At 42.2% G+C, this 23,253-nt stretch overlaps 2 protein-coding genes and 1 long non-coding RNA gene across 3 annotated transcripts in view; 2 read left to right on the top strand and 1 right to left on the bottom strand.

Moving 5' to 3' along the window:
• The window catches only part of ndst1a (N-deacetylase/N-sulfotransferase (heparan glucosaminyl) 1a), a 50,915-nt gene extending 35,512 nt beyond the window's left edge, over positions 1 to 15,403 (top strand). The window contains exons 3-15 of the mRNA XM_037779579.1: positions 1,100 to 1,582; positions 2,345 to 2,432; positions 2,799 to 2,953; positions 4,131 to 4,316; positions 6,103 to 6,231; positions 8,206 to 8,388; positions 8,756 to 8,852; positions 9,110 to 9,233; positions 11,116 to 11,290; positions 11,573 to 11,743; positions 12,107 to 12,216; positions 13,286 to 13,388; positions 13,471 to 15,403. Coding sequence (XP_037635507.1) covers positions 1,100 to 1,582; positions 2,345 to 2,432; positions 2,799 to 2,953; positions 4,131 to 4,316; positions 6,103 to 6,231; positions 8,206 to 8,388; positions 8,756 to 8,852; positions 9,110 to 9,233; positions 11,116 to 11,290; positions 11,573 to 11,743; positions 12,107 to 12,216; positions 13,286 to 13,388; positions 13,471 to 13,590 — 2,124 coding nt within the window. The 3' untranslated portion in view covers positions 13,591 to 15,403. The remainder of the gene's footprint in view (positions 1 to 1,099; positions 1,583 to 2,344; positions 2,433 to 2,798; positions 2,954 to 4,130; positions 4,317 to 6,102; positions 6,232 to 8,205; positions 8,389 to 8,755; positions 8,853 to 9,109; positions 9,234 to 11,115; positions 11,291 to 11,572; positions 11,744 to 12,106; positions 12,217 to 13,285; positions 13,389 to 13,470) is intronic.
• Positions 124 to 17,974, bottom strand: LOC119494083. The gene is made up of 3 exons (XR_005208112.1): positions 17,780 to 17,974; positions 15,570 to 15,574; positions 124 to 289 (listed from the first exon to the last, which is right to left on the bottom strand). It is a non-coding gene; the product is annotated as an uncharacterized LOC119494083 (long non-coding RNA).
• On the top strand, positions 17,781 to 23,222 carry cd74a (CD74 molecule, major histocompatibility complex, class II invariant chain a). Its single transcript, XM_037779639.1, has 9 exons — positions 17,781 to 18,015; positions 19,156 to 19,325; positions 20,211 to 20,311; positions 20,651 to 20,704; positions 20,805 to 20,888; positions 20,975 to 21,053; positions 21,515 to 21,715; positions 21,823 to 21,882; positions 21,989 to 23,222. The coding sequence occupies exons 1-9, from the start codon at positions 17,927 to 17,929 to the stop codon at positions 21,991 to 21,993; spliced, it is 843 nt and encodes a 280-aa protein (XP_037635567.1). The 5' UTR covers positions 17,781 to 17,926; the 3' UTR covers positions 21,994 to 23,222.
• The last annotated feature ends 31 nt before the right edge of the window (positions 23,223 to 23,253 follow it).

Below are 23,253 nucleotides of genomic sequence, written 5' to 3'. Positions count from 1 at the left end.
GTCTTGACCTCGTGACGTTTTCCATCGAGGTCGAGGAGAAGTGGTTAGAAAAGACGTCATTTTTTTACTTTTTGCACACAGCCCCTATGTAGATATAAAGGACTCATTCTAAGCTAACGAAAACACAACGAGTGGTATTATTCAGGTGATTATACACTAAAGAAAAACATGCTGTTGTGAATTCTCTCATGCTGTCAAAATGGCAGCCTCTAGTACACAGGATCATCTCATTACAACCAAACTCATCATCCTCCTCCTGCCTGATGGCCGAGTACAGACAGGTGTGCTCCTCCAGACCAACAGAGGTTTCCCGTGTCTTGTGAAGTGACGGGGCTCCGCAGAGAGAAACGTTATCGTCTCCGACCAAAACTCCGGTGTCTCCCTGTTCCCTCCGGCCGCGGTCGGGAGGCTGAAGCAGGGAAAGCCAACACTAGGATCAGCATTGATTCATGGAGAGACCTTCGTCTGGTCAGCTAACATTACTGCCAAGCAGCTGAAATATAGAGTGATATTGTGCTTTTAGCTGACGTGTGTCGCCTCACTGTGTTGAGCGATGCTCGTTCACGTCTATGTAGAGCGAGCACAAGCGCGAGCAACAGGACGCTGACTTTCGTTGACTTAACGGCCACAGGTGTCGCTGTTAACAAGACATTTCTGATGCTTACTAACAGTCCCTTTAAAGAATATCTGATATGTTGTTATTGGATGTTTTTTAACGTATAGTGGTGAAATTTACGTGAGTCTTAAGTAAAAAAAGTGCAGGAGAAAGTAGGACTTGTGAATCTGGGCGGTAGAGATGTGAGAATCGGAGAATGACACATTACGGAGGAGAAATTTCAATGAATAATCAGTGAACTCTTTGAATGTTAGAGGACACAGCGGGAGGTTATTCATTTTGACTGCAGTCTCGGAGCACAGCAGATTGAGCATAGCAGGTAGAAGCTGCCTCATGCCTTCACGTCTGAGTAGGCCTGACAATCCTTATTTCACACATGATTGGGGAAATTGGGGAATTATATCCAATGCGTTTCCGTCTTCATCACTCTGCTGTATGATGAATCTGTGTGATTTCTCTCTTGTCTGTCTCTCTGTCCATCAGGCCAATGAAAACAGTCTGCTCAGTGCACAGCTGAAAGGCTTCCCCCTCTTCCTGCACTCTAACTTGGGTCTGAAGGACTGCACCGTCAACCCCAAGTCTCCCCTGCTCTTCATCACTCGATCTGGTCAGCCCCTGCCAGGTCCCCTCCCCGGGGACGACTGGACCGTCTTCCAGTCCAACCACTCGACGTACGAGCCCGTGTTGCTGGCCAAGACCCAATCGGCCGAGAGCGTTGCGTCGATGGGGCAGAACGCCGCTCTGCTCCCATCGGTGGTGCAGGACCTGGGGCTCCACGACGGCATCCAGAGGGTCCTGTTCGGCAACAACTTGGTGTTCTGGTTGCACAAGCTGGTGTTCGTGGACGCCGTGGCCTTTCTGACCGGGAAGAGGCTCTCGCTGTCCCTGGAGCGCTACGTCCTGGTGGATATAGATGACATCTTTGTGGGCAAAGAGGGCACACGCATGAAGGTGCCTGACGTAAAGGTGAGTGGAAAAACTTTATCACAAACCCACTTCTGTATTCATCAGTGTTTTCAACACCCCCTTTTTTGCTAAAATCTTAAAAACTTGCCTCACACATAGCACGGGCAACCCTCTGCCAGTCACGCAGAGAACCTCGTCTTCTCGCTCCTCTTCTCCTTTTGAATGCGTTCGTCCCAGTAGGCCGCTCAAAGCTGACAGGCCCCACTGCTCACACTGTCACAGAAGCTCCACAGCAATGAATATTTCAGGGGCCCAGAGACATACAAAGAATGTTGAAAAAGCTCCTTGCTCGCGTCCCCTCAGAGCAGAACAGACCCCCCTCACATGTTGGAGGCAGAGGGTATGAGAAAAAAAAAACATGGAGGAAGCATCAAGCCGCTTCACTGGCAAGCGCAACAGCGAGCTTTTAGGAACGAATCACACCCTGACAAGACGGAGAAATCTGTGAACGCCAAAGAGGGTGTGTGTGTGTGTGTGTGTGTGTGTGTGTGTGTGTGTGTGTGCGCGTGCTGGGAGTCTCATCCAGCGTGGAGATCAAATGAAACAAACACCCGAATCAGAGGAGAGAGAAATATCAAACAGAATGAAGGAGAGAGGAGTGAGGCAACCGGGAGTGGTTGTTGGATGTTTACCGAAAGAAACTCGCAGAATGAAATATGTATGTGTGGGCACGCGTGTGCGCCTGGCTTGTTCACGGTTTCCTCATTAATGCACTCGTGCACCAGTATATTGACTCACTCTCCTTTCCTCCCACCGGTCCAGGCCCTGCTGGAGACACAAAGGGAGCTGCGCACCCATGTGCCCAACTTCACCTTCAATCTGGGCTTCTCAGGGAAATTCTTTCACGCCGGTAAGTTGTAGAGAACCTTTTGCAGAGATGAGAACTTGTGCTAACCCTAAAAGAGACACTTCTATGTTTCATTTTGATTTCTCTCCTCCTCTTCTTCTCCTTCATGGCCTGACTTTATCTCTTCTGCCCCCGTTAATCTCCCACATGCTTCGCTCTAATATTTGAACTTCTCCTTTTTGTCTCTCTGACTTTCATTTCCTCCCCGACCCCATTCCACCTCTGCCTCTTCTTTGTCATTGTCCATTTTTTATCTCCTCCATTTCCTTTTCACCCATCACCCCCTTTGTTTTTTCTGTTAACATCCCTCGTCTCTCTCCCTCCCTCCCTCCTTTCCACCCTCTCCATCACCATCACCGCCACGTCCAGGATCCGATGAGGAGGACCTGGGAGACGACCTGCTGCTTTCCTACGTGAAGGAGTTCTGGTGGTTCCCTCACATGTGGAGCCACATGCAGCCCCATCTATTCCACAACCAGTCCGTGCTGGCCGAGCAGATGTTGCTCAATAAGAAATTTGCCATGGTGAGTCACGTGGTGGCGGGGGGGGCGAAGGTCAGATCACAGCGTCGGGTGAACGCCTTTATCCCATCTTCTTTGTTTGAATATTAGGAAAGGTGTTGATGCCTTTTTAAAGTTGTGATCAGTAAGATTTCAGTGCTGGTTGTTTTTTGGCAAAAACCTGTGGTTACCAAGGCAACAGCAAGCGTGGTTTAACACTACTACTTTGTCAGGAAATACAGGAAGAGCAACTGGTTTTTATCTCTTCGCAGTGCAGCCAAACAAATTGTTTTAATTCCCAGTCAAAAATAATTCTAACTGCGATCAGATTTCATGCTGAAGTGCTCCAAACAACAGGAGGACACGGTGGAGTCTGTTAGCTTTGCTCAGGTTGGTGATGTGCAGTCTAACCGCTCCCTGTGGCGGCTCCTTCTTCTTCTTCTTCCATTACTCCCTCGCAAAAATGATCCACTGTCGGACACAAATCCAACCAGCGTGCATTGCACGGCGATCGCCGGTGATCGATTCTGCGCAGCCTGACTCATCTCCAACGAGCCTATTGGTATTTTGTTCACCTTGTATTTCGCCTGCGTGAGGCGGTCGCCCACTGATCGGAAGGTCGGTGGATCGATCTCCAGCTCCTCCGGTCGACATGTCGAAGTGTCCTTGAGCAAGATACTGAACCCCAAGTTGCTCCCAAAGGTCGTACTGTCGGCGTGTGAATGAGTGTTTGGATTAGAGGAGGAGGCCAGGTATCTTGCATGGCAGCCTCTGCAATCAGTGTATGAATGTTGAACATGTAGTGTAAAGCGCTTTGAGCGGTCGGAAGACTAGAAAGGCGCTTTATAAATGGGAGTCCATTTACCATAATACAGCTCTGATATGACTGAAAGAGAGCGAACAGTAATCGGTGAGTAAATTGTGCTGGATCACACGCATGCATCGTTTTCCTGTGAATTCCTCGTGGGAAATTGAATCCAGATCAGGAGTGGTGGACTCCGCTGCCTCTACCAGAAACTACTACTACGTAGAGAGATAATTACCGAATGCATTAAATGGCAGAAAATATGCTGACCATAAATACTATCAAAAATAGGGTTATGAAAACCTTAAGGATTATACTATAGCTTTAGTATCTTGGGAACATGACGGGTTGACGAGCCTTTCTCATTCTCTCACTGGTGTATTTTCTCCCTCCTAGGAGCACGGGATCCCCACTAACATGGGCTACGCAGTGGCGCCCCACCACTCCGGCGTCTACCCCGTGCACATGCAGCTGTACGACGCCTGGAAGAAGGTGTGGGGCATCAAGGTGACCAGCACGGAGGAGTACCCGCACCTGAAGCCTGCCCGCTTCCGGCGAGGTTTCATCCACAGCGGCATTAGCGTAAGACCACTTCACCGTCACGCACATCCAGAAGGCCGTTGTTATCTTGTTACCTCCGGCCTGGTGCTTTTTTCTCCACTTATCTTTTTCTACATCCATTAACTTTTCAGCTAATAATTATCTTTCTCTATTTACATATGCTATCCTTCATTTATTAATTATCTCTCCATCTCCACCTCCTTCTTTTCTCTCATGGCCAGCAGCTACTTTCTCCATCCTGCATCTCCGCCTCTGCATTTCTTAAGTCTCGTCCCCAAAGATACTCAGAACAGAAATCTTATTTTCATTTACCGTACATCACCGAGGCGATCATCTCATTAGTCTTAGCTGGGCCGTATTCTTGTATGTTGTTGTATTCTTCTTCTAGGGATGTCACGAGAACCGATACTTCGGTACCAAGTCGATGCCAAAATTCTAAAAAGGTGAAAAACGGTACTCGTTTTCTACAGTACCGACGGCACCGTACGATGCCTGCAGGGTCTGAAATTAACACCCGCCAAGCGCCAAATGCAGCTGCTTCTGTCCTCTGCTCTCACACACATCGCCATGCAGCAAACTCTGGACTCTGTATTTCTGGTGAATGTTTTTGGGACTTGCATTTGATTATGTTACACTTAACTCCCCAGATCCACTTAGTTTGAACCAATCCAGCAGCATCCAATCAAGTTTCAGGAGAAAACCATGAAGAACTGACATTACGTTACTGAGCACCAGTTGGATCCCGTTACTCTGCTGTTAAAATGACGCTACATGTGATGAAGAGCGCATATGGCTTGTTTAGGACTTGGAGACCTGAGTCACAGCCTTGAGACTTACTTGTGACTTGCAAAACAATGACTTGATCCCACCTCTGGTAGTCTTTACACAGTAAATGTCACCATGTCAGTGAATTTAAACTACTGCAATCTGAGGATACATACAGACACATGTACACATTACATGGGATTTATTGTTTTTTTCGAATTTGGTATCGAGAATTGTGGAAATTCACTGGTATTGGTATCGACTACTAGCTTTCTGGTATCGTGACATCCCTATGTTCTACGGAGCGTGAGACGATGGTGTAGTCAAGTGAACCAGTCTTGCGTGAGACACCTGTCTGAGTCGTGCCGCCCAGCCGGCCTCGGCACCGTAACGAAGACCGACATCTTTGGCAACGGCGTAGCGAGCGCTCCGCACACAAGCGATCGCTGAAATGTCAACACTTCAAAAAGAACTGCACTCTGTTCAACTTCACAGCGCCGGCCGTAGTGCTGAATAATAGAGTTATGAGAGCAGAATTAAAGTTGAATAGATTACATTGAAGAGGTTTCAAAAGAAGAAGAGAAAAATCTTATCTGTTTCTTCTCCCGGGTTTGACCTTCAGCGCTGATGGGAAACCGTGCAGCCTCTCCATCCGGTTCCTTTGTAGTGTTGGCATTCAGTCAGCCCGTGTGGTCTCAGAGCTCCACTCCCGTCCTTCAGATAGCGCCGCAGTCTGAATGGACAGTCTCCACTGCTTACTGATGATTGATATTCAGTTCCCCTGACACTCCAAACTGTAAACCACATTTCCATGAATTTCCATATAGACTCGGGAGTGAATAAGGGGGTTTGCTTTGGCTAGATGAGCTGCATAATACGAATGTTATTGAGAGCAAACAATGTGTGGGGTAACCGCCTGGAGTACTGACAGCTCTGCTCTCAGCGGAGGGCTGATGATGTGTGCGCTTATTTGTGTGAATGCATTTCCTTTTAATGTGTGTGTGTCGTTCTTTTGGTAACTTTGTGCTTGTTTATCTCACAGGTGCTGCCCAGGCAGACGTGCGGTCTTTTCACACACACCATCTTCTATAAAGACTACCCAGGCAGTCCCAACGAACTGGACAAGCTCATCAACGGAGGAGAACTCTTCCTCACCGTTTTGCTGAACCCTGTGAGTCTAATAACACATTCACACGGCACAGCTTTTGTCTCTCTCGCTCGGAAACCCATCGAGCCGCTGGTGGTGTAAATTGAAATATAAACGACAATGACTCGTCAGAGTCACGCAGTGATGTCTGCATCGTGCTTTCTCTTTTTACACCACTGTGAAAGCTTCTTTTATTAGAGCCGCGTTCGTCAGCATGTTTGGTTTTGAGATGATAAAAAAAAGGTTATTTTTATTACAATATATATCTGCAGGAAATGTCACCCCGCACAGTCTGCAGATGATTTTATTCATCCGTTTAAAACCAAACTATGGCATATAAGCAGCCTTTGGCCCTGTTCAGACCTGGTATTAACATGCGTCCTCAGTGATCCGATCACAGGTGGACAGCTTTAAGTACGTCTGTTCACACCTGGCATTAGAACGCGCCTCCACATGTATCTTCAGTGACCACTTGTGATCCGATCTCACTTCTATATGCAAATAAACACGTAGTAAACTAACGGCTAATATAGCAGCTGTTGTGGCGTAATATTACATGAATGTCAGTAGTAATATCCTACATATTCGTGAACTGGTATAATTGCTGTGATCCCGCAGATCCAAGCTGGACATCGGATGAGTAGGCGGTCCTTAATGTGGTCCAGGACGCATTCACTACACACTGCTAAAAGAATGTGGTCATATATGGCCCAGACCACCTCTGAATGTGATCTGAAAGATCCGATCTCAATGCGTCTTGAGTGCGTTCACACCTGTACTTAAAGCTGTCCACTTGTGATCCAATCACTGAGGACGCATGTTAGTACCAGGTCTGAACAGGGCCTTAGTTTAAGCATTTTCATTGCTTGCTGTAATCCTTTCCTCCTGTTCATACTGGCTCCTGTAGATCAGTTTTCAAAAGCAATTTAATGTCAGCGATAGGCGACAAAATCCACAGGAACAGGTATGAGCACCAGACTATTCTTTTAAGACAGACTTAAAACAAATCAACCTTTAACAGTTGCGCTCCCTAATGCTGAGGAGACAGTTAATCTCTAAATCAATTCAGTGTTTATGTCAGAATATAGCAGAAAATATTAATTATAATTGCTTAGAGCGCTTGTCCCCAACCTGGGGGTCCCGACCCCCACTAGGGATCGGCCAAAGCTTCAATCGGGGTCGCAAGGCCTTCTTGATTTTAAAGGGTGTAAAACAGCATTTAAAAAAATAAATAAATATATATAATAAATATATATATATATATATTTATGTATAATATATAATATATAATATATATAATAAATATATATTATATATAATATATATAATAAATATTTATATATATATATATATATAATATATATGTTTATTATATATAGTTGGCCTGTATGTCAGCATTTCATTAATTTTTTAAGTTTTGATTATTATGTAAGATATACACAGGATAAGGGCACGGGTTAAAAGTTCATGAAAAACTCATCTCTGATGTAATATTCACAGGAAATAATCTGCTTTAAAATTCACCTAAATCGTTTGTTTTACACAAACGTCCTGCAGTTAATGCGTTCATTATTTTAGTTAATTGTACAGATTATCAGTTGATCAGTGCTGATATTATTATGCATTTAATATAATATGAAATACCCATAATATATGTCACTTAGTCGGGGGTCGTCAGGTTGGTAACCCCCGTCCTAGAGCTCAATGTGAAGTCTTCCAATTACTTGTTTAATCGGACCAACGGGAAAAAAACAAAGATAATATAAAGCACATCATATATCATCTGTATGTGTCATAAATGATAAATAAAATTCTCACATTTTAGAAACCAGAACAATTAAATATTTGTCTTTTTCTGTCAGTTGACAAATCAAATGAATCCACTAATTGTTTCAGCTCAAGCTAAATTAATACAGCACATATCAATAATAATAATATCATCATATTGAGTTTACCTTCTTCCCCCTTAATAATAAATCATTCTCTTCCCATTCACAGATCAGTATCTTCATGACTCATCTGTCCAACTACGGGAACGACCGGCTGGGCCTGTACACCTTTAAGAGCCTGGTGATGTTCCTCCAGACATGGACCAACCTGAAGATGCAGACGCTGCCTCCCATCCAGCTCGCTCAGAAGTACTTCAGCCTGTTCCCCTCCGAGAGAGATCCACTCTGGCAGGTGATGACAATATCATTTATTTATACATTTATTACATATTAAAATCAAGTCATCTTTTTGACAGCTTTCAGTAATGAAATGCTGAAACAACGACACACAGACGATGCCGTACGAAACACACTTCACACATGACATTAAACAGGAATAGCTGGAGTCCTTTCCATGAGTCACACGTTGTTTTATCGATCAATGGAGAGCAATGTAGTCACCCATCCCAACATGTTTTATTAAATGCTTCTCCTTTTATTAACTGTAGTGCCTGAAGGTTAACCTGCTTTCCTCTTGGTATCGTTAAATTGACATATCTGTTCTGTAGGAATCACACTTTAAAACACAAAGGATTGTTTATCTTTTTTTGTGGCTACAGGATCCTTGTGAGGACAAAAGGCACAAGGACATCTGGTCCAAAGAGAAAACATGTGACCGCTTCCCCAAACTGCTCGTCATCGGGCCTCAGAAGACAGGTGAGACGCGGTGCTTCGACTCCCCCTACAGGAGGAATCAGGAAACGGTTAAAACACAAGTTCATCATTCAGTTCAAAGCAGATCAGTCAGGTCGTGTTCTGAATGAGGTTTAGATTTTTACTTTGAAAATCAGAGATAGTAGATTGTGATTTGTTTTTAAGTTGTTACTGTAACAGGATATAAACTCTAGTAAGAACTCTACTTAAAACTCTTTTCTTCCCCTTTTCATCTGTTCTTTCTCTCTTTGGCCTCTCAGGGACGACGGCGCTCTACTTGTTTCTTGGCATGCACCCTGACCTGACCAGTAACTACCCCAGCAAGGAGACCTTTGAGGAGATCCAGTTCTTCAATGGGCACAACTACCACAGAGGCATCGACTGGTGAGCAACCTCTCAGACGCTCCTCCGTCTGTGGTTTGAACCACATTCAACCAGATACATGTTCAGAAATAGCGGTGTCAGGATATACCGGTATTGACGATAAACATGATATTTAAAAATGAAAAATGTATATTGTGTTAATAAAACACACAGGATATTGTATAATGAAAGGCAGGGTTGACGATGTTCTCCAGTATACACTATCTGTTATATTGGTTGAAATGGTCTTTGCACCCCGACAGCGATCCATTACTGATGAGCTCTGAAAAAAGGACCTGAAAAGAGGCGTCATCTGTAGCTGCTGTAATCCTGTAAAAACTTCTACCAATCACTGCCTCGCGGTCCGCTTGGAAAGAACCAATCAGATGCCTCCCTGCCTCCCTGCTCGTACTCTATCCTTGGCGTGCACCAGCCTGAACTTAAAGCCGTCGCCGCACGTTTCCTTCCTGGAGAATGGAAGAGTTCACTCAGCCCTGCAGTAGCACTGCCGCGGTTAATGTCATGAGGTAGCGTTGTTGAGTTGAGGTCCTCTCCGCTCTGTGTCTGTGAAGTAGTTACGATGCGGCGGTACTCGTGCATGTGTGTGCGTTGGCGTTGCCTTGGAAGGAGCCCCGAGGGGAAGGGGTTGGCTTAGACGAAGCTTCTGAGGCCATGCTACTTTCAAACTAGAATGGCACCCGGAGAGCGCAGACCTCTCCGTTCAGCTTGCGCCATCATCCACGTGTATTGTTGTTGATGTTGAGATCAGCTGTACGTAGCGGAGCATCGTAAAACACTTCATTCAAACTGGACAGAAACAAAATAAAACTCACCTAAACCGTCGTCGTTACTCTTTCCAACAATCACCAAGTGTGCTTTGGTCGAACTCGACTGGAATTTCGCCGAGTTTAATGTGGAAAAACAAAGAATCGACAGCTGTCCCCCCCCCCCACACACTTCAGGATTTTATGTGTATTATTTCCTTTGGTTTGGGTGTTTACTTGTTGTTTTACTTCTTGTTTTACGTGTAGTTTTACTTGTTGTTTTACTTGTAGTTTTACTTGTAGTTTAACTTGTAGTTTTACTTGTTGTTTTACTTCTTGTTTTACTTCTTGTTTTACTTGTTGTTTTACTTGTAGTTTTACTTGTTGTTTTACTTGTTGTTTTACTTGCCATTTTTGCCATTTTTGTTGAGTTCAGTTGGTCATGTGTTGTGAGCTCAGACTCATTATTCTGACTTGAGGGAGTGAAGCTCTTATGCAGCAGTAAATATACAGCAGACTTCTGAATCTCAGTAGGAATGCGGCTGAATTATTGTGCAAAACATTTAAAGTTACAAAAACATGAAAGAACGGTTAAAAACATTAGAGTTCAGACTTTCTCATTAAATTTCAAACCCCAAGATGGTTGAGCTGTTTCTGTTTAATGCAAATGAAATCAAGAATCAAAATGCAAATGATGCCAAGACCCCACAACCACAACAACAACAACAACAGCAACAACAACAAGAAATACACTCATTAGTGAAATTCCTGAGAGCAAGTTCAGCAACACAATTAACACCTGTTTGGTTAGAAAGTCACAGTTTTGAGTTTTCTGCTGTAGGTTTAATTGATTTAAAAAGCTGCATCAATGAGACGCTTCATGCATCACAGCACAAAGAGTCCAACACACACTATTTAGTTGGCAGGCTTGATATTTATGTGAGTGGGCTGCCCAAATATTAACATTGTACGTGCCGCTAGATGGGTTTTTCTGTATGCGAGGTGACAAGCTGTTGCACATGGCCGATCACCCACACAGCGTGCAGAGAAATTATCCTTATCTACGGAGAGCAAATAGGACCAGATCAACTGTGTGGCTGCTGCCCGTAACACGTTTTGTGTTTCTCGTGTGTGTTTAGGTATATGGAGTACTTCCCGCTGCCCTCCAACACCAGTTCAGACTACTACTTTGAGAAGAGTGCCAACTACTTTGACTCTGAGGTGGCGGCTCAGAGGGCTGCAGCTCTCCTTCCCAAAGCCAAGATCGTCACCATCCTCATCAACCCGGCAGACAGAGCTTACTCTTGGTACCAGGTCGGTCACAGGCAACCCCCTAAACCAGACTCATAATGTGCCGTGTGTTAAAGGTTAAAGCAGGTTTAAGTGCTTTATAAATACTGTTAAAGGTCCCATATTGTGCTCATTTTCAGGTTCATACTTGTATTTTGTGTTTCTACTAGAACATGTTTACATACTGTAATGTTAAAAAAATGCTTTATTTTCCTCATTCTGTCTGCCTGAATAAACCTGTATTCACCCTCTGTCTGAAACATTTTAGATTTATTGTCCTTCTCCCTTCTCTGTCTGCCTATACAGCACCAAAGAGCCCACGATGACCCGGTGGCGTTGAAATACTCCTTCCACAACGTCATCACCGCGGGCCACGACGCTCCGGTCAAACTACGGGTCCTCCAGAATCGCTGTCTGGTGCCGGGCTGGTACGCCATCCACCTGGAGCGCTGGCTCAACTTCTACCACTCCAGCCAGGTACCGTGGGTGTGTTCGTGCACATAGTGGTGGGCAGCATGCGCTAACCAGACAAGTTAGCTCAAGTCGGGATGTGAGAACTTTCCCTTCTGTGTAAATCAAACTTTATGGGTGGCTGGCAGGTATTTTTTTTCTTTTTCTCTTTTGCACAGTTCTCCCGGGCAGTGTGTTAAATCCAGCTGGCCTTTAGGGACAGTCAGAGAAACAAACTCTACTAAAAGAGTTGTAAAAGTCTATTTATCATCATTTAATTCAGACTTGAGGTTTCCAGGTCGCCGTTGTGGGAATAAAAACTACATTTAAATGTGTAAAATGATTGTAATAATGATGTGACGTTTGGTACTGTTTGTGTGTCTCGCCTAGTTGTTGGTGTTGGATGGACAGATGCTGAAGACTGAGCCTGCTGCAATCATGGATAAAATCCAGAAGTATCTGGCCCTGGTCAACGTCATCAACTACCACAAGATCCTAGCGTGAGTATCGACCTTCCTGCACTTTAAATCACTCGCTGTATCATTTCTTCAATTGTCGTGTTCACAAATTACTTCACAGATACATTTATAGCTTTATGGTCCGTGCCCACAGGCTCCGTCCTTTCCACGCTTCCCATTCATTGTCTATGTAAGCAGCCGTGCAATGCATTGTGGTAGTGTGGCAGCGCGACTCCTCATTTGCATAAAGTTGAGGGCAAGTCTACTTTATGCAAATCACGGGCGTCTGACGCGACTCGACGCTTCTCAAAACTCCAGAGAATCTTTTAAAATAAACGTTGTGGATCCAAAATAAAGAGAGATTCAGTAATGGCTTATTTCTCGCCTCAAATGTTTTCAGAAACACATGAACTGTTTTCATGATATAAGAGAAGACAGTTTCCAAACGAGCCGCCATGTTGTTTCCGGTTTGAAAGCTGAGAGCAGCAGACCCACGGAAGGAAAGCCTTCGTCAGGTGCCGAGTGCCTTGTGTCTAGTGACAGCCCACCAAGCGTCCAACGCTGGGAAGCGGCGCTGTTGTTGGTCACTTTTCACCACATGCGTCTGGTTCCAGGTGTTCAGCAAATGACACGAGGCAGATATGTGAGATCTCATTTTATTCATTCTGGGGTCCGTGTGATGTAAATTTCGTCATCAGAGGGTGCACGCATAGGCTCTGTGCAGATGTCCACATACCATCAATATGTCTTGACCACGCAGACCTGTCCGCACAGCCACTATGCCACAAGTGGTATTGTAGTGATTTACTGCGCATGTGTGGAGCGTGTTCTCCGAGTGGACAGTCCATGTACGCGTCCGTTTGGGAGTATAAACGTGGCTTTAGGGATAAAGATGCCAACCACAAATCTCAACATCCCCGTTTCCTGTCATCTCTCTACTGGCGCTGTCTTATAAAGGCATAAAATGAACAGAAAATAACTCTCGATAATTGTGTAGTTGTTTTTTTTTTAGCTGTGACTATATGAAGGTTGTGATTCGTAACAGATTTGAACTCTAAATGAAGTATTCTGTTGTTCGTAATACCTTCTTTTATGTCTCTACTATGAACAGGTTCGACCCTAAGAAAGGCTTCTGGTGTCAGCTGCTGGAGGGAGGGAAGACCAAGTGTTTGGGAAAGAGTAAAGGACGCAGGTACCCTGACATGGACCCCGAGGTATGAGCATCCATCAGACCTTTACATTTTACCATCTGTTAATATTTGACCTATTTGTTGATCACGTCATTGTCTCCTTCAGTCCCAGGGCTTCCTCAGGGAGTACTATCGGGATCACAACATCGAGCTGTCCAAGCTGCTCTACAGGATGGGTCAGCCGCTGCCCAGCTGGCTCCGAGAAGAGCTGGTCCACACCAGGTAGCAGCACCACAGCTGGGGAGTCCACAGCTCCACACACTGAACTCCACCCCGCAGCCGGGGGACTCTGGCCCGAGCGGCCTGGAAATGTTGGAAGATCCCACATAGTTTTGAAAGCAACTGAAATATATCCAAGTGTGAGGACGGGGATGCCCAACCAGAACTCAAAACTTAACTGTGATCTTCTCAAGTGAACGGTGGATGATGAGCAAAGAAGAGTTGCTTTCAGCAGCTGATAGCGCTCCCTGCTGTTACTCCCCTGCAGGACAAACCAGGACCACAGACAGACGCCCCCCCTAAACGCCGGCATTTGCTGTGTCCTGCAGAAGAAGGAAAGGCTCACAGGAGGTGCACAGGAGGGACCTTGATAATCACATCCCCGCTCTCCTTAATCAGACCTTTGTTGTCTTCGCATGAACTTCATCTTGAAAATCAAAGGAAGGAAAAAAAAACGAGCAGTTTTCACAGCTCTGGTGGAAACAGGTGGAAGAGATGAGCATCACCTGTGTCTCCAGCTATGAGTGACTCAAATGGATGATTGACAAGAGAGAGACATTGGTGGCACCATGCCTTTGACATAAAATAAGTGTTTGTGAGAGATGGAGAACGGGACATCTGGAGTCTTGACTCAGGCTGCATGTTGTAGCCTTCCTCGATAGGCCTTGGTAGAATCTAGTTATCACATTTACAAGTGCCAGGACGTCAAAATATTACCACGTGGACTTCTGAGGGGTTCTTTTTGTTTTTAAGTTTTCTTTTTCTCCGTTTTTAACGTTTCTATAACGCTGACGGCAATGCATTATTGTAGAATGTACCAAAACTAAACATCTTAGCTCCCGTTTTTCTCACGTAGGCGGCCGGATGTACAGAAAGATTTAAAGGTTTTTGTTTAAACAGTTCCGCGACCACGTTCCGTCGGCTCGAGCGGGAACAGTAGGATAGATGTTGAAAGCACAATATTTAAGTGAACATCGAGTCTGAACATACAGGTTACTGGAAAGCACACTAACACACAATGGATCCTACTACAATCTGTGAAGAAAAAAAAGATCATAAGCTAGCTACTGTATGTTTTAATTAAACACTCTGGTCAGAAATAGTGTACAGAACAAGATTTCAAATCTGTTTTTCAGCATCGGACTTTATTTTTTGTTGTCAAAACTGTATATTTTGTCTTTTGTTTTCATTTCATTATATTAGATGATTTTTTTAAGTTTGGGGAGGATATAAAAAAAAAAAAGCTGTCTCTGGGAAAAACCCGTTTAAAAGTTGCCAGGCGAACCAACAACAGTATGCCCAGTGAGACCACACGGACGTCGAGGTGTTACCACTGCAACTAGATGTCAAGCATAGATAACAAAAAGCTGCTCTTATTGCAATAGTTTTGTACAATGTTCTGATGTAATAACAATGCACATGTTGGTCCTTTTTATTTCCTGACTTTGTAATGTACATAATAATGCAGCCCCCTCGGTAAGACCTAAATTATTGAATGTGTTTGGGTTTTACGCTCTCTCCATCGGCCCATTCCCGTAGTGTGAAACGTCAGTGCTGTGCTGAGGGGAGTTTTGGGTTACTCGCACCGTGCGGAGGGCGTGTCGCTAAGATTGTTTCCTCTCATTCCTCTCACTGCCAACTATTGTACACAGGTTCTCTCCATATAAAGTATTAAGTGATAACACATAACAGCAATGATGGTACTAATCTCCTGGACTGTATGATAAAGATTTGTAATTGTTGTCAATAATTTTTACAGTGTAACTAATATTGTCGGTGCTTTTTAATTTGCAAATAAAACACCACTGTATTTTTCAATAGTTGGATCTTTTTTCCCTCCTTTTTCAGTTGAATTTCTATTGTTATTTAAAAAAAAACATTTACTTAAAGCTGCAGTAGGCAGAATATTTTTGGCATCATTGGGCAAAAATCCCATAATAACCTTTCAGCATATTGTAATTCAAGTGTTCTGAGAGATAACTAGACTTCTGCTCCTCCTCATGGCTCTGTTTTCAGGCTTTAGAACATCTAGCCCGTGACAGGAGACTTTGACCAATCACAAGTCATTTCATTGAGACAGCGTTCCTATTGGCTGTGCTCCGGTCATGTGACCAGAACTTGGCGTTCCTTCACCAGATTTTCACAATGGCGGCGGCGTCACAAACGTTCTCATTTTACAGCTAAACTGTGCACTACAAGATGATTCTGAGAACATCTGAGGAGAGAAATAGACATTAACGTAACAGAATATTGATTCATATTTGATCAGCGCTGCCTAGTTTGACCGTTTGGTCGGAGTTGGCGAGTGATTGACAGCTGGCTCTCATAGACGGCAGCTGGACAGCAGACCTCAGATCAGCTCTTACTGCTTGTTTTCCTCCAGTCTGTGAAATCTTACAGATGCCGTTAGGAGCACCGGAGAACACAGAGAACACGTTTTTTTTTCAGGTTACCTGTTTCTTGTACTACTGTCACGATATAACGACCGTTTTATAAAAATAACTTTTTTTAAATCATATTAGCTCCAATCTCGCCTACTGATGCTTTAATTTAAAGCGTCACTATAAATTCAATGCGAGCAGCAGGATGATGAGCAGCAGGATGATGAGCTGATTTTAGTGCAGAGATTTCTAGAAACTCACATCACTGTCTGGCTTGAATACGGCTGACAACAAGATTGGTTTGTCTTTTGCTTTCACTTCAAGGTGTGAGGTGCTTTCAACCTGAATCTCTCTCAAAATAGAGAGGCCTGTTCAACAACAACATACACTTTCAGTTTTAGTCCTTCTAATGTTTAACCTATCTCAGGACAGATTAACATGTTACTTTTAATTTTAGTTCCTTGTTTGGGGAAAACACTAAGAATGCTCCAAAGAAGTTGTTCCAGGAAGTGGCCAAAATAAATAAAGGTGAACTGTTGCATTTAGAATAATATCAGAATCAGAATTGTGTTTGTTCCCAGGTGTATCAGGTATGCACTAGGAATTTGCTTTGGTTTGTTGGTGCAAATAAGCAGTAAAAATAACAATAGAATAGTTATAACTGTTAGAAATAAAACAAGAATGATAAAACTTTACCAATATACAATATAAGCTATAAACACAATATAAGCAGATATATGGATAGAAGTTAAAATACTTACCACAATTCATGTTCTACTGATAAAAGTGCATTTTAGTATTATTAAATATATTGTTGCTCTATTATTGTTGGTATTGGAGGTCGTAATAATACTTTTATTTTATTTTTTATTTGATTTATTTTCCATGTAAAGCACTTTGCTAAAAGGAAAAGTCCCAAACAAATATTGTTTATTATTATTATAAGTATCCACTAAGTAATAATATAACTATAGTACTATTAAAAAAAAACATGTCTTAGTATTATTAAATATATTGTTGCTCTATTATTGTTGGTATTGGAGGTTGTAGTAATACTTTTATTTTATTTCTTTTATTTTATTTATTTTCCCTGTAAAGCATTTTTCTAAAAAGAAAAGTCCTAAACAAATATAGTTTATCATTATAAGTATCCACTAGTACAATATATCTAAGTAATAATATAACTATAGCACTATTAAAAAAAAACATGTCCTAGTATTAATAAATAGATTGTTGCTCTATTATTGTTGGTATTGGAGGTTGTAGTAATACTTTTATTTTATTTATTTTATTTTATTTATTTTCCCTGTAAAGCATTTTTCTAAAAAGAAAAGTCCTAAACAAATATAGTTTATCATTATAAGTATCCACTAAGTAATAATATAACTATAGCACTATTAAAAAAAAACATGTCCTAGTATTAATAAATAGATTGTTGCTCTATTATTGTTGGTATTGGAGGTTATAGTAATACTTTTATTTTATTTTTTATTTTATTTCTTTTCCCTGTAAAGCACTTTGCTAAAAGGAAAAGTCCAATACAAATATAGTTTATTATTATACTGTAAGTATCCACTAAGTAATAATATAACTATAGCACTATTTAAAAAAAAACAGGTATTGGTAGTATTAAACCTAGACAGCTTAGAATGAGCACAACCAATAGATAATATCATACATTAGAATAAGTTATTGAGGTCATAAATAAATCCCCTCTCCTTCTCTATTGTCTGCCTCTATCAACAAGTGATGATGTATAATCTGACCAATCACAGAGCTCCTCTGGTCGCTTTAAAGGCTTCAGGGACTTTCCACATCTCTTCACCTTTCTGCAGAACCAGGCCTGGTGCTGCTTCCTCATTCCTCATCTAAACACCATTTATCTGCTCGACCTGCCGGGTTTAGTCCAGTTTGTTAGTTGCAGCTGTAGAAGTTGAGAGAGAAACAGTCCCAGACAGACAGATGGAGCAACCTAATGAAGAATCTCCCCTGGCCAGAGGCTCTGTGGCTGGAAGTCATGAGGTCCTGCTGGTCCCTGCTGGACCCACCAGGTGAGAGGAACCTGTCTTATATATCTATACTCTCAGAAACTCAGAACAGCTGTTGGCTCACTAGGAGCTCCACATTATAATGTCTGCTAACAAAGTACTTGTTCCTCTGTGTATAGCTGAATTAAAAAGAAAAATGCAAAAGTATTACAACTCAGTAGCAGGAATATCACTTAATATGTGTTTAATTGTGCTTTTTATTCCAAAATGGGATAATATTGAAGTCTCATTTTGTCTTTGCATCATCTTCATGAAATAATGAGTGCATTTAGTTATTGCTTTTCAACATTTTATATACGTTTTTACATTAAATATATTTTAAAGCATCTTCAGCAACCTTCACAACCAACACTTCACACAAGTCGTCTGCCTAGTAACAGGTGATGACGTCTATTTTTATTGGTTCATAATTAACCACAGCGAAAAAACATTAACTAAAACATTTCAACTTAGAAATACACATGATTTATGAGTGTTACAATTTAAAAGTGTCTCTTATATTTAAAAAAATATATTTTCTTTTTATTTGTGAGGGATGTATTATTTCCCTCACATCATATTTTGTTGTTATGTATTTCATTTTAATAATAAGATAAATTACATCTAACAGACATAACATCCTAATAATAATAAAAAAGCCCAATTAGATGTGATGGCCTTGTTTACATTCAGTACATTAAGTTTCTAGGTTGTAGTTTCACTTTTCATATCTATTCATAGAAGTATTTATGAAATAAATGAATATTGTGACCTTTTTTACACCAGTTTATACATGTTAAGCTCTAAATAGTAGTTGTATGCGTACTTCCTTATAACATCTGGGAAAGGAGTCTGCCTGGTAACAAGTGATGCTGACATCCTATTGGTTGACTGTTTTTTAGTCCCAGGACTTATATATAATATATTACTTTAAGTAACAATATCAAAAGATGATTGTTTTTTTTTAAATATAGATAACAAGACTATTGGTTGTTGGTGTTGGGACTTTTTTGTGTGCTGGACAGTCCAGAAATGAAAGCACTTTTGGAAATCCCCCCAAGTAACATTAATACCTTGGACTCTCCCTTTTAGTCTGAATTAGGAGTCATGTTCTCCCCTTGCTGCTTTATCCTCACATATTCTTCTTGTCTCTCCCTCTCTCAGTGGCTCCAACAGTCGTGCCTTGAAGGTGGCCGGCCTGGTCACTCTGGCATGTCTGCTGCTGGCCAGCCAGGTCTTCACCGCCTACATGGTGTTTGACCAGAAGCAGCAGATCCACTCGCTGCAGAAGAACTCTGACAGGCTGGGCAAACAGCTGACCCGCTCGTCCCACGGTAAAAAAAGAGGGCATTAATGATGAGACAGGGTGGTCCGAGCAGACATGTATCACTAATGAGTAATAGTCTTCTTCAGACAGGAGGAGGAAGAGGAGGCTGTAGGAATAACGTGGAAGTGAGAGTTTCTCTTTAAGGAACTTGATATGAAACCTGGACAGAGAAATGAACATTTGCTGGTGATTCATAAAGAACATCAGCTGTGTGCTGTTCTTCTGTTGATCTAATCATTTCAAGCAGCGTCACACAGAGTCACCGTAATATTCTATATTATCTAACAGTCAACACATCCGGTGTTGCTGTGATCAAGAGCATCCTTTAGAGCTGGGTGTTGCCAGCATTTCATTCAGTTTTACTTTTCTATTTATATGTTTTAGTTCAAGTTATTATTATTATTATTATACATACATGTACACACACATAACATGACGATACCAAGAAGGAAAGGAAAATAAATAAATAAAAAGAAAAGAAATAACAAAAAGGGGCAGGGTGTGCAGAGCGATCACGGGTTACAACAAACATCTGAACTTATATTACCGACTGACAGCAGTCACACAAAAATATCCATTCCACATCGCATGTCATTTCAGCATAAACATAATTTACTCGTGGACAGTCGGACTCCACCAGAGTGTGTGTCTCATCAGAATGCAGTGTGTTCAGGAATGTCCTGATGAAGTCCGAGTTAGTTCAAGTTATTTATTCTGAGGAGCTTTACAGTTTTAGATCAGGTATTTGTGTGTGTATTTTATACCACAAATAACAAATCAGTTCATTAGCTTTCAGAAAAAAAACAGAGATTCTCTCCCCAAAGTTCACTCTTTTTGCAATGTGGTTTTTGTTTTTCTTTACTAATTAATGAATTTGTTTGTTTGTTTACAGCTGGAGCTCCAATGAGGATGCAGCTGCCCATGAACAGCCTTCCTCTGCTGATGGACTTCACCTCAGATACGGACGGCAAGTCGGCCAAGACACCTCTGACTGTAAGTTTACACCTGCCTCCTCCTATCAAATACATAAGGGATAATGTACAGCGAGCCAGTCATTTTGACCCGCTAGCTGTACATTATCCCGTTTATTACACGGCTACTTACTGAAGAAATCAATATTTTGAAACAAAAACGGTCCTCCAGAGTCCGACATCAGAGCTGCGCCCACAGCAACGGTCTGTAATACAGAAATTACAGACCACTGAACGCCGTGATTGACCAATCAGAATCGAGTATTCAACACAGCCGTGTAATAAAATTCATTCAACTCCATCAAACTTGTTTAACACTTAAAATATTGTACATCTGACTCCTCCGTTCCCTTTCCATCAGAAACTGCAGGACACGGTTGTCAGCGTGGAGACCCAGCTGAAGGATCTCATGCAGGTACGCTGCTCTCTCTGTCTGTATCCTTGTGTGTGTCGTCACATTGCTGATGTTGTGTTGTCACTAATCTCCGGTCATGTTGTCATGTTGTTGTGAGCAGGACCCCCAGCTGCCTCACTTCAACGAGACCTTCCTGGCCAACCTGCAGAACATGAAGCAGCACGTGAATGAGAGCGAGTGGCAGGTAACGCCTCACAGACGACCACTCAAACTGAGATAGACGTGACTAAAAGTCAGTCAGTCATGTTTATATTTTGTTGCACTCTGCAGAGCTTTGAGACCTGGATGCGTTACTGGCTGATCTTCCAGATGGCTCAGCAGACTCCTCCACCTCCACCAACTCAGTCAGGTTACTGCTGCTTTCTTTCCTTCACATTATAGTGATCAGCTGATGTTCTGATCCGGACCGGTGCTGTGACAGGAGATGATGATTATAATATATTATTACTGTGGTAATATGAGAGATGTGCTGAGGAGGGACAAAATGAGGAGCTCGGGAGTTAACAACATGCATATCCGTGGCATGTTTAGAGATAACTTTTACTATCATTTTCATTATTTTGGTGCAAAAATGCATTTGCATTCCAGACATTCTTTTTGCTACCAATTAAAGTGTTATTTCCCACACTGCTCATGGTGAAGTATTTAACCTTGCCATAGTTAAAAACGCTCTCATATCAGTCTATTGAATACATACAGAAAATTCCTTCATATGAACATGGTACATCGGCCTGTATTGTTTCTTAGAGTGCAGTAATTATTAAAACACTAGACAAGCCTTTAATGTCCTCTACTCTTTCCATCCCTCAGCCCCTGTGATCAAGACCAAATGCCAGACAGAGTCAGAACTCGGAGTCTCCAAGATCGGTTCCTACAAGCCCCAGTGTGACGAGCAAGGGAACTACAAGCCCATGCAGTGCTGGCACCCGACCGGCTACTGCTGGTGCGTGGACCAGACCGGCACAGCCATCGAGGGCACCAGCATTCGCGGCCGCCCCGACTGTCAGAGAGGTACGAGACACAGATTAAATAAAAGACTTTATTGTGATTCAGTGCAGCTTTTCATGCTCATTTCATGCATATTTCCTCACTTTCTGTCCTGCTTCTTTTATCCTCAGTTTTCCCTCGTCGCAGGATGGTCGCACCTCTGCTGATGCAGAAGACCCTCAGCGTCGACGGTGAGTGCCTCAAATTAGGATTTTTTTTTAGTGGATTAACAGTTTAGATCTTCAATCTTTTGTTTGTTGCTACTACATCTTCACATGTTGTGTTTCTGTTTTCCAGATTAGTGAAACAAATGAGGCAAGGTGTTGGACTTTTCTCTTCAAGCTTCGCATGACACGAGAAATCATTTTAGGCTGGATGCAGACCCGCGTGCTGTAATAATTTTAATTCCTGATCACTTCCATGTAATCTCTAAATTTTAACCATTTTGCTGGCTGCTTGAAATGAAATCAGTAGAGGCCTGTTACACTGTGTTGCTTTTATTTCTTGTCTTTTATAACAGACTAATTTTGGGGTGTTCTCATTGACATTTTAACTTAGATATTCATATCATCGTCAGTATATTAAAGTATGTGTGTGTTAAAGGCTCTGAACACCCACACAGGTGTTGTCAGTTATTCTGTCTGATTAGACCTCTGCTCAGGACTCTGTGGGCACGTGTAGACTGTACATTGATTGACATCTTCCTGAGTCTCCTGAAAGCGTTGCTGCACCTGTTAAGGGCGGGGAAAATTACACCTTTATCATTCTGATTGGTAGATTTGTGACCTAATAAGTTCTCATCATAGCTCCACCTATCTTCCTTTAATCAGCCAGAAGAACTGAAAACACCTGTGTGGGGTGTTCAGAGGCTTTTAACGTGTTTGTCTTTAAAGAATGCATTAAAGGTCGGTTCACCCAAATGACACATTTCCTCCCTGATCTCTACTAGTATCTAGACATGGAGGTAGTTCAGGTCTCCCTCCACCCTACAACAGTGTTTGTTTATGGTGCATACAGCATTGAAACATTTAAAAAATGTAAACAGCAAGACTCTTTCCAGAAACAATGTCCTCTATCGCTGTGATAATCCACAGACTACACTGGTAACGGTTAATTTGAACCATTTATTTTGATAGACAGTAGTTCCAATAAACACTGATCAGTTTAGTCTGTGGATTATTATTCAGAGTAAAGGGGACACAGTTTCTCGAAAGAGATGTTGCTCTTTAATATTTGTTATGTTTTTCAATGCTGTGAGCACCACAAACAAACCCCAGTTAAATAAGCTGTCTGCATGGCTAGATATGAGAGTTTATAGAGAAAATGTTTTTTGTAATTTGGGTGAAGCGACCCTTAAAGGTCGTGAACATATGAGGATGTGACTTTTCCATGAAGGTGTATGTGTTAAGAAAGCTAAATAAAGTTTTCTTAATACTGTGTGTATTGTTATACGTATCTTCAACCCTTTGTCATCTTACATATATCAAATTATTGTTAAAGCTATAGACAATAAAGCCTAAATAAACTTTGACCTGATTAGATGCACCGACGCTGCTCACTTA

The sequence above is a fragment of the Sebastes umbrosus genome, chromosome 9 (assembly GCF_015220745.1).
Source record: "Sebastes umbrosus isolate fSebUmb1 chromosome 9, fSebUmb1.pri, whole genome shotgun sequence".
NCBI classification, from domain to species: Eukaryota; Metazoa; Chordata; class Actinopteri; order Perciformes; family Sebastidae; genus Sebastes; species Sebastes umbrosus.
The sequence above is the reverse complement of the archived record's forward strand: the minus strand, read 5'-3'. Positions and strand labels throughout refer to the sequence as shown.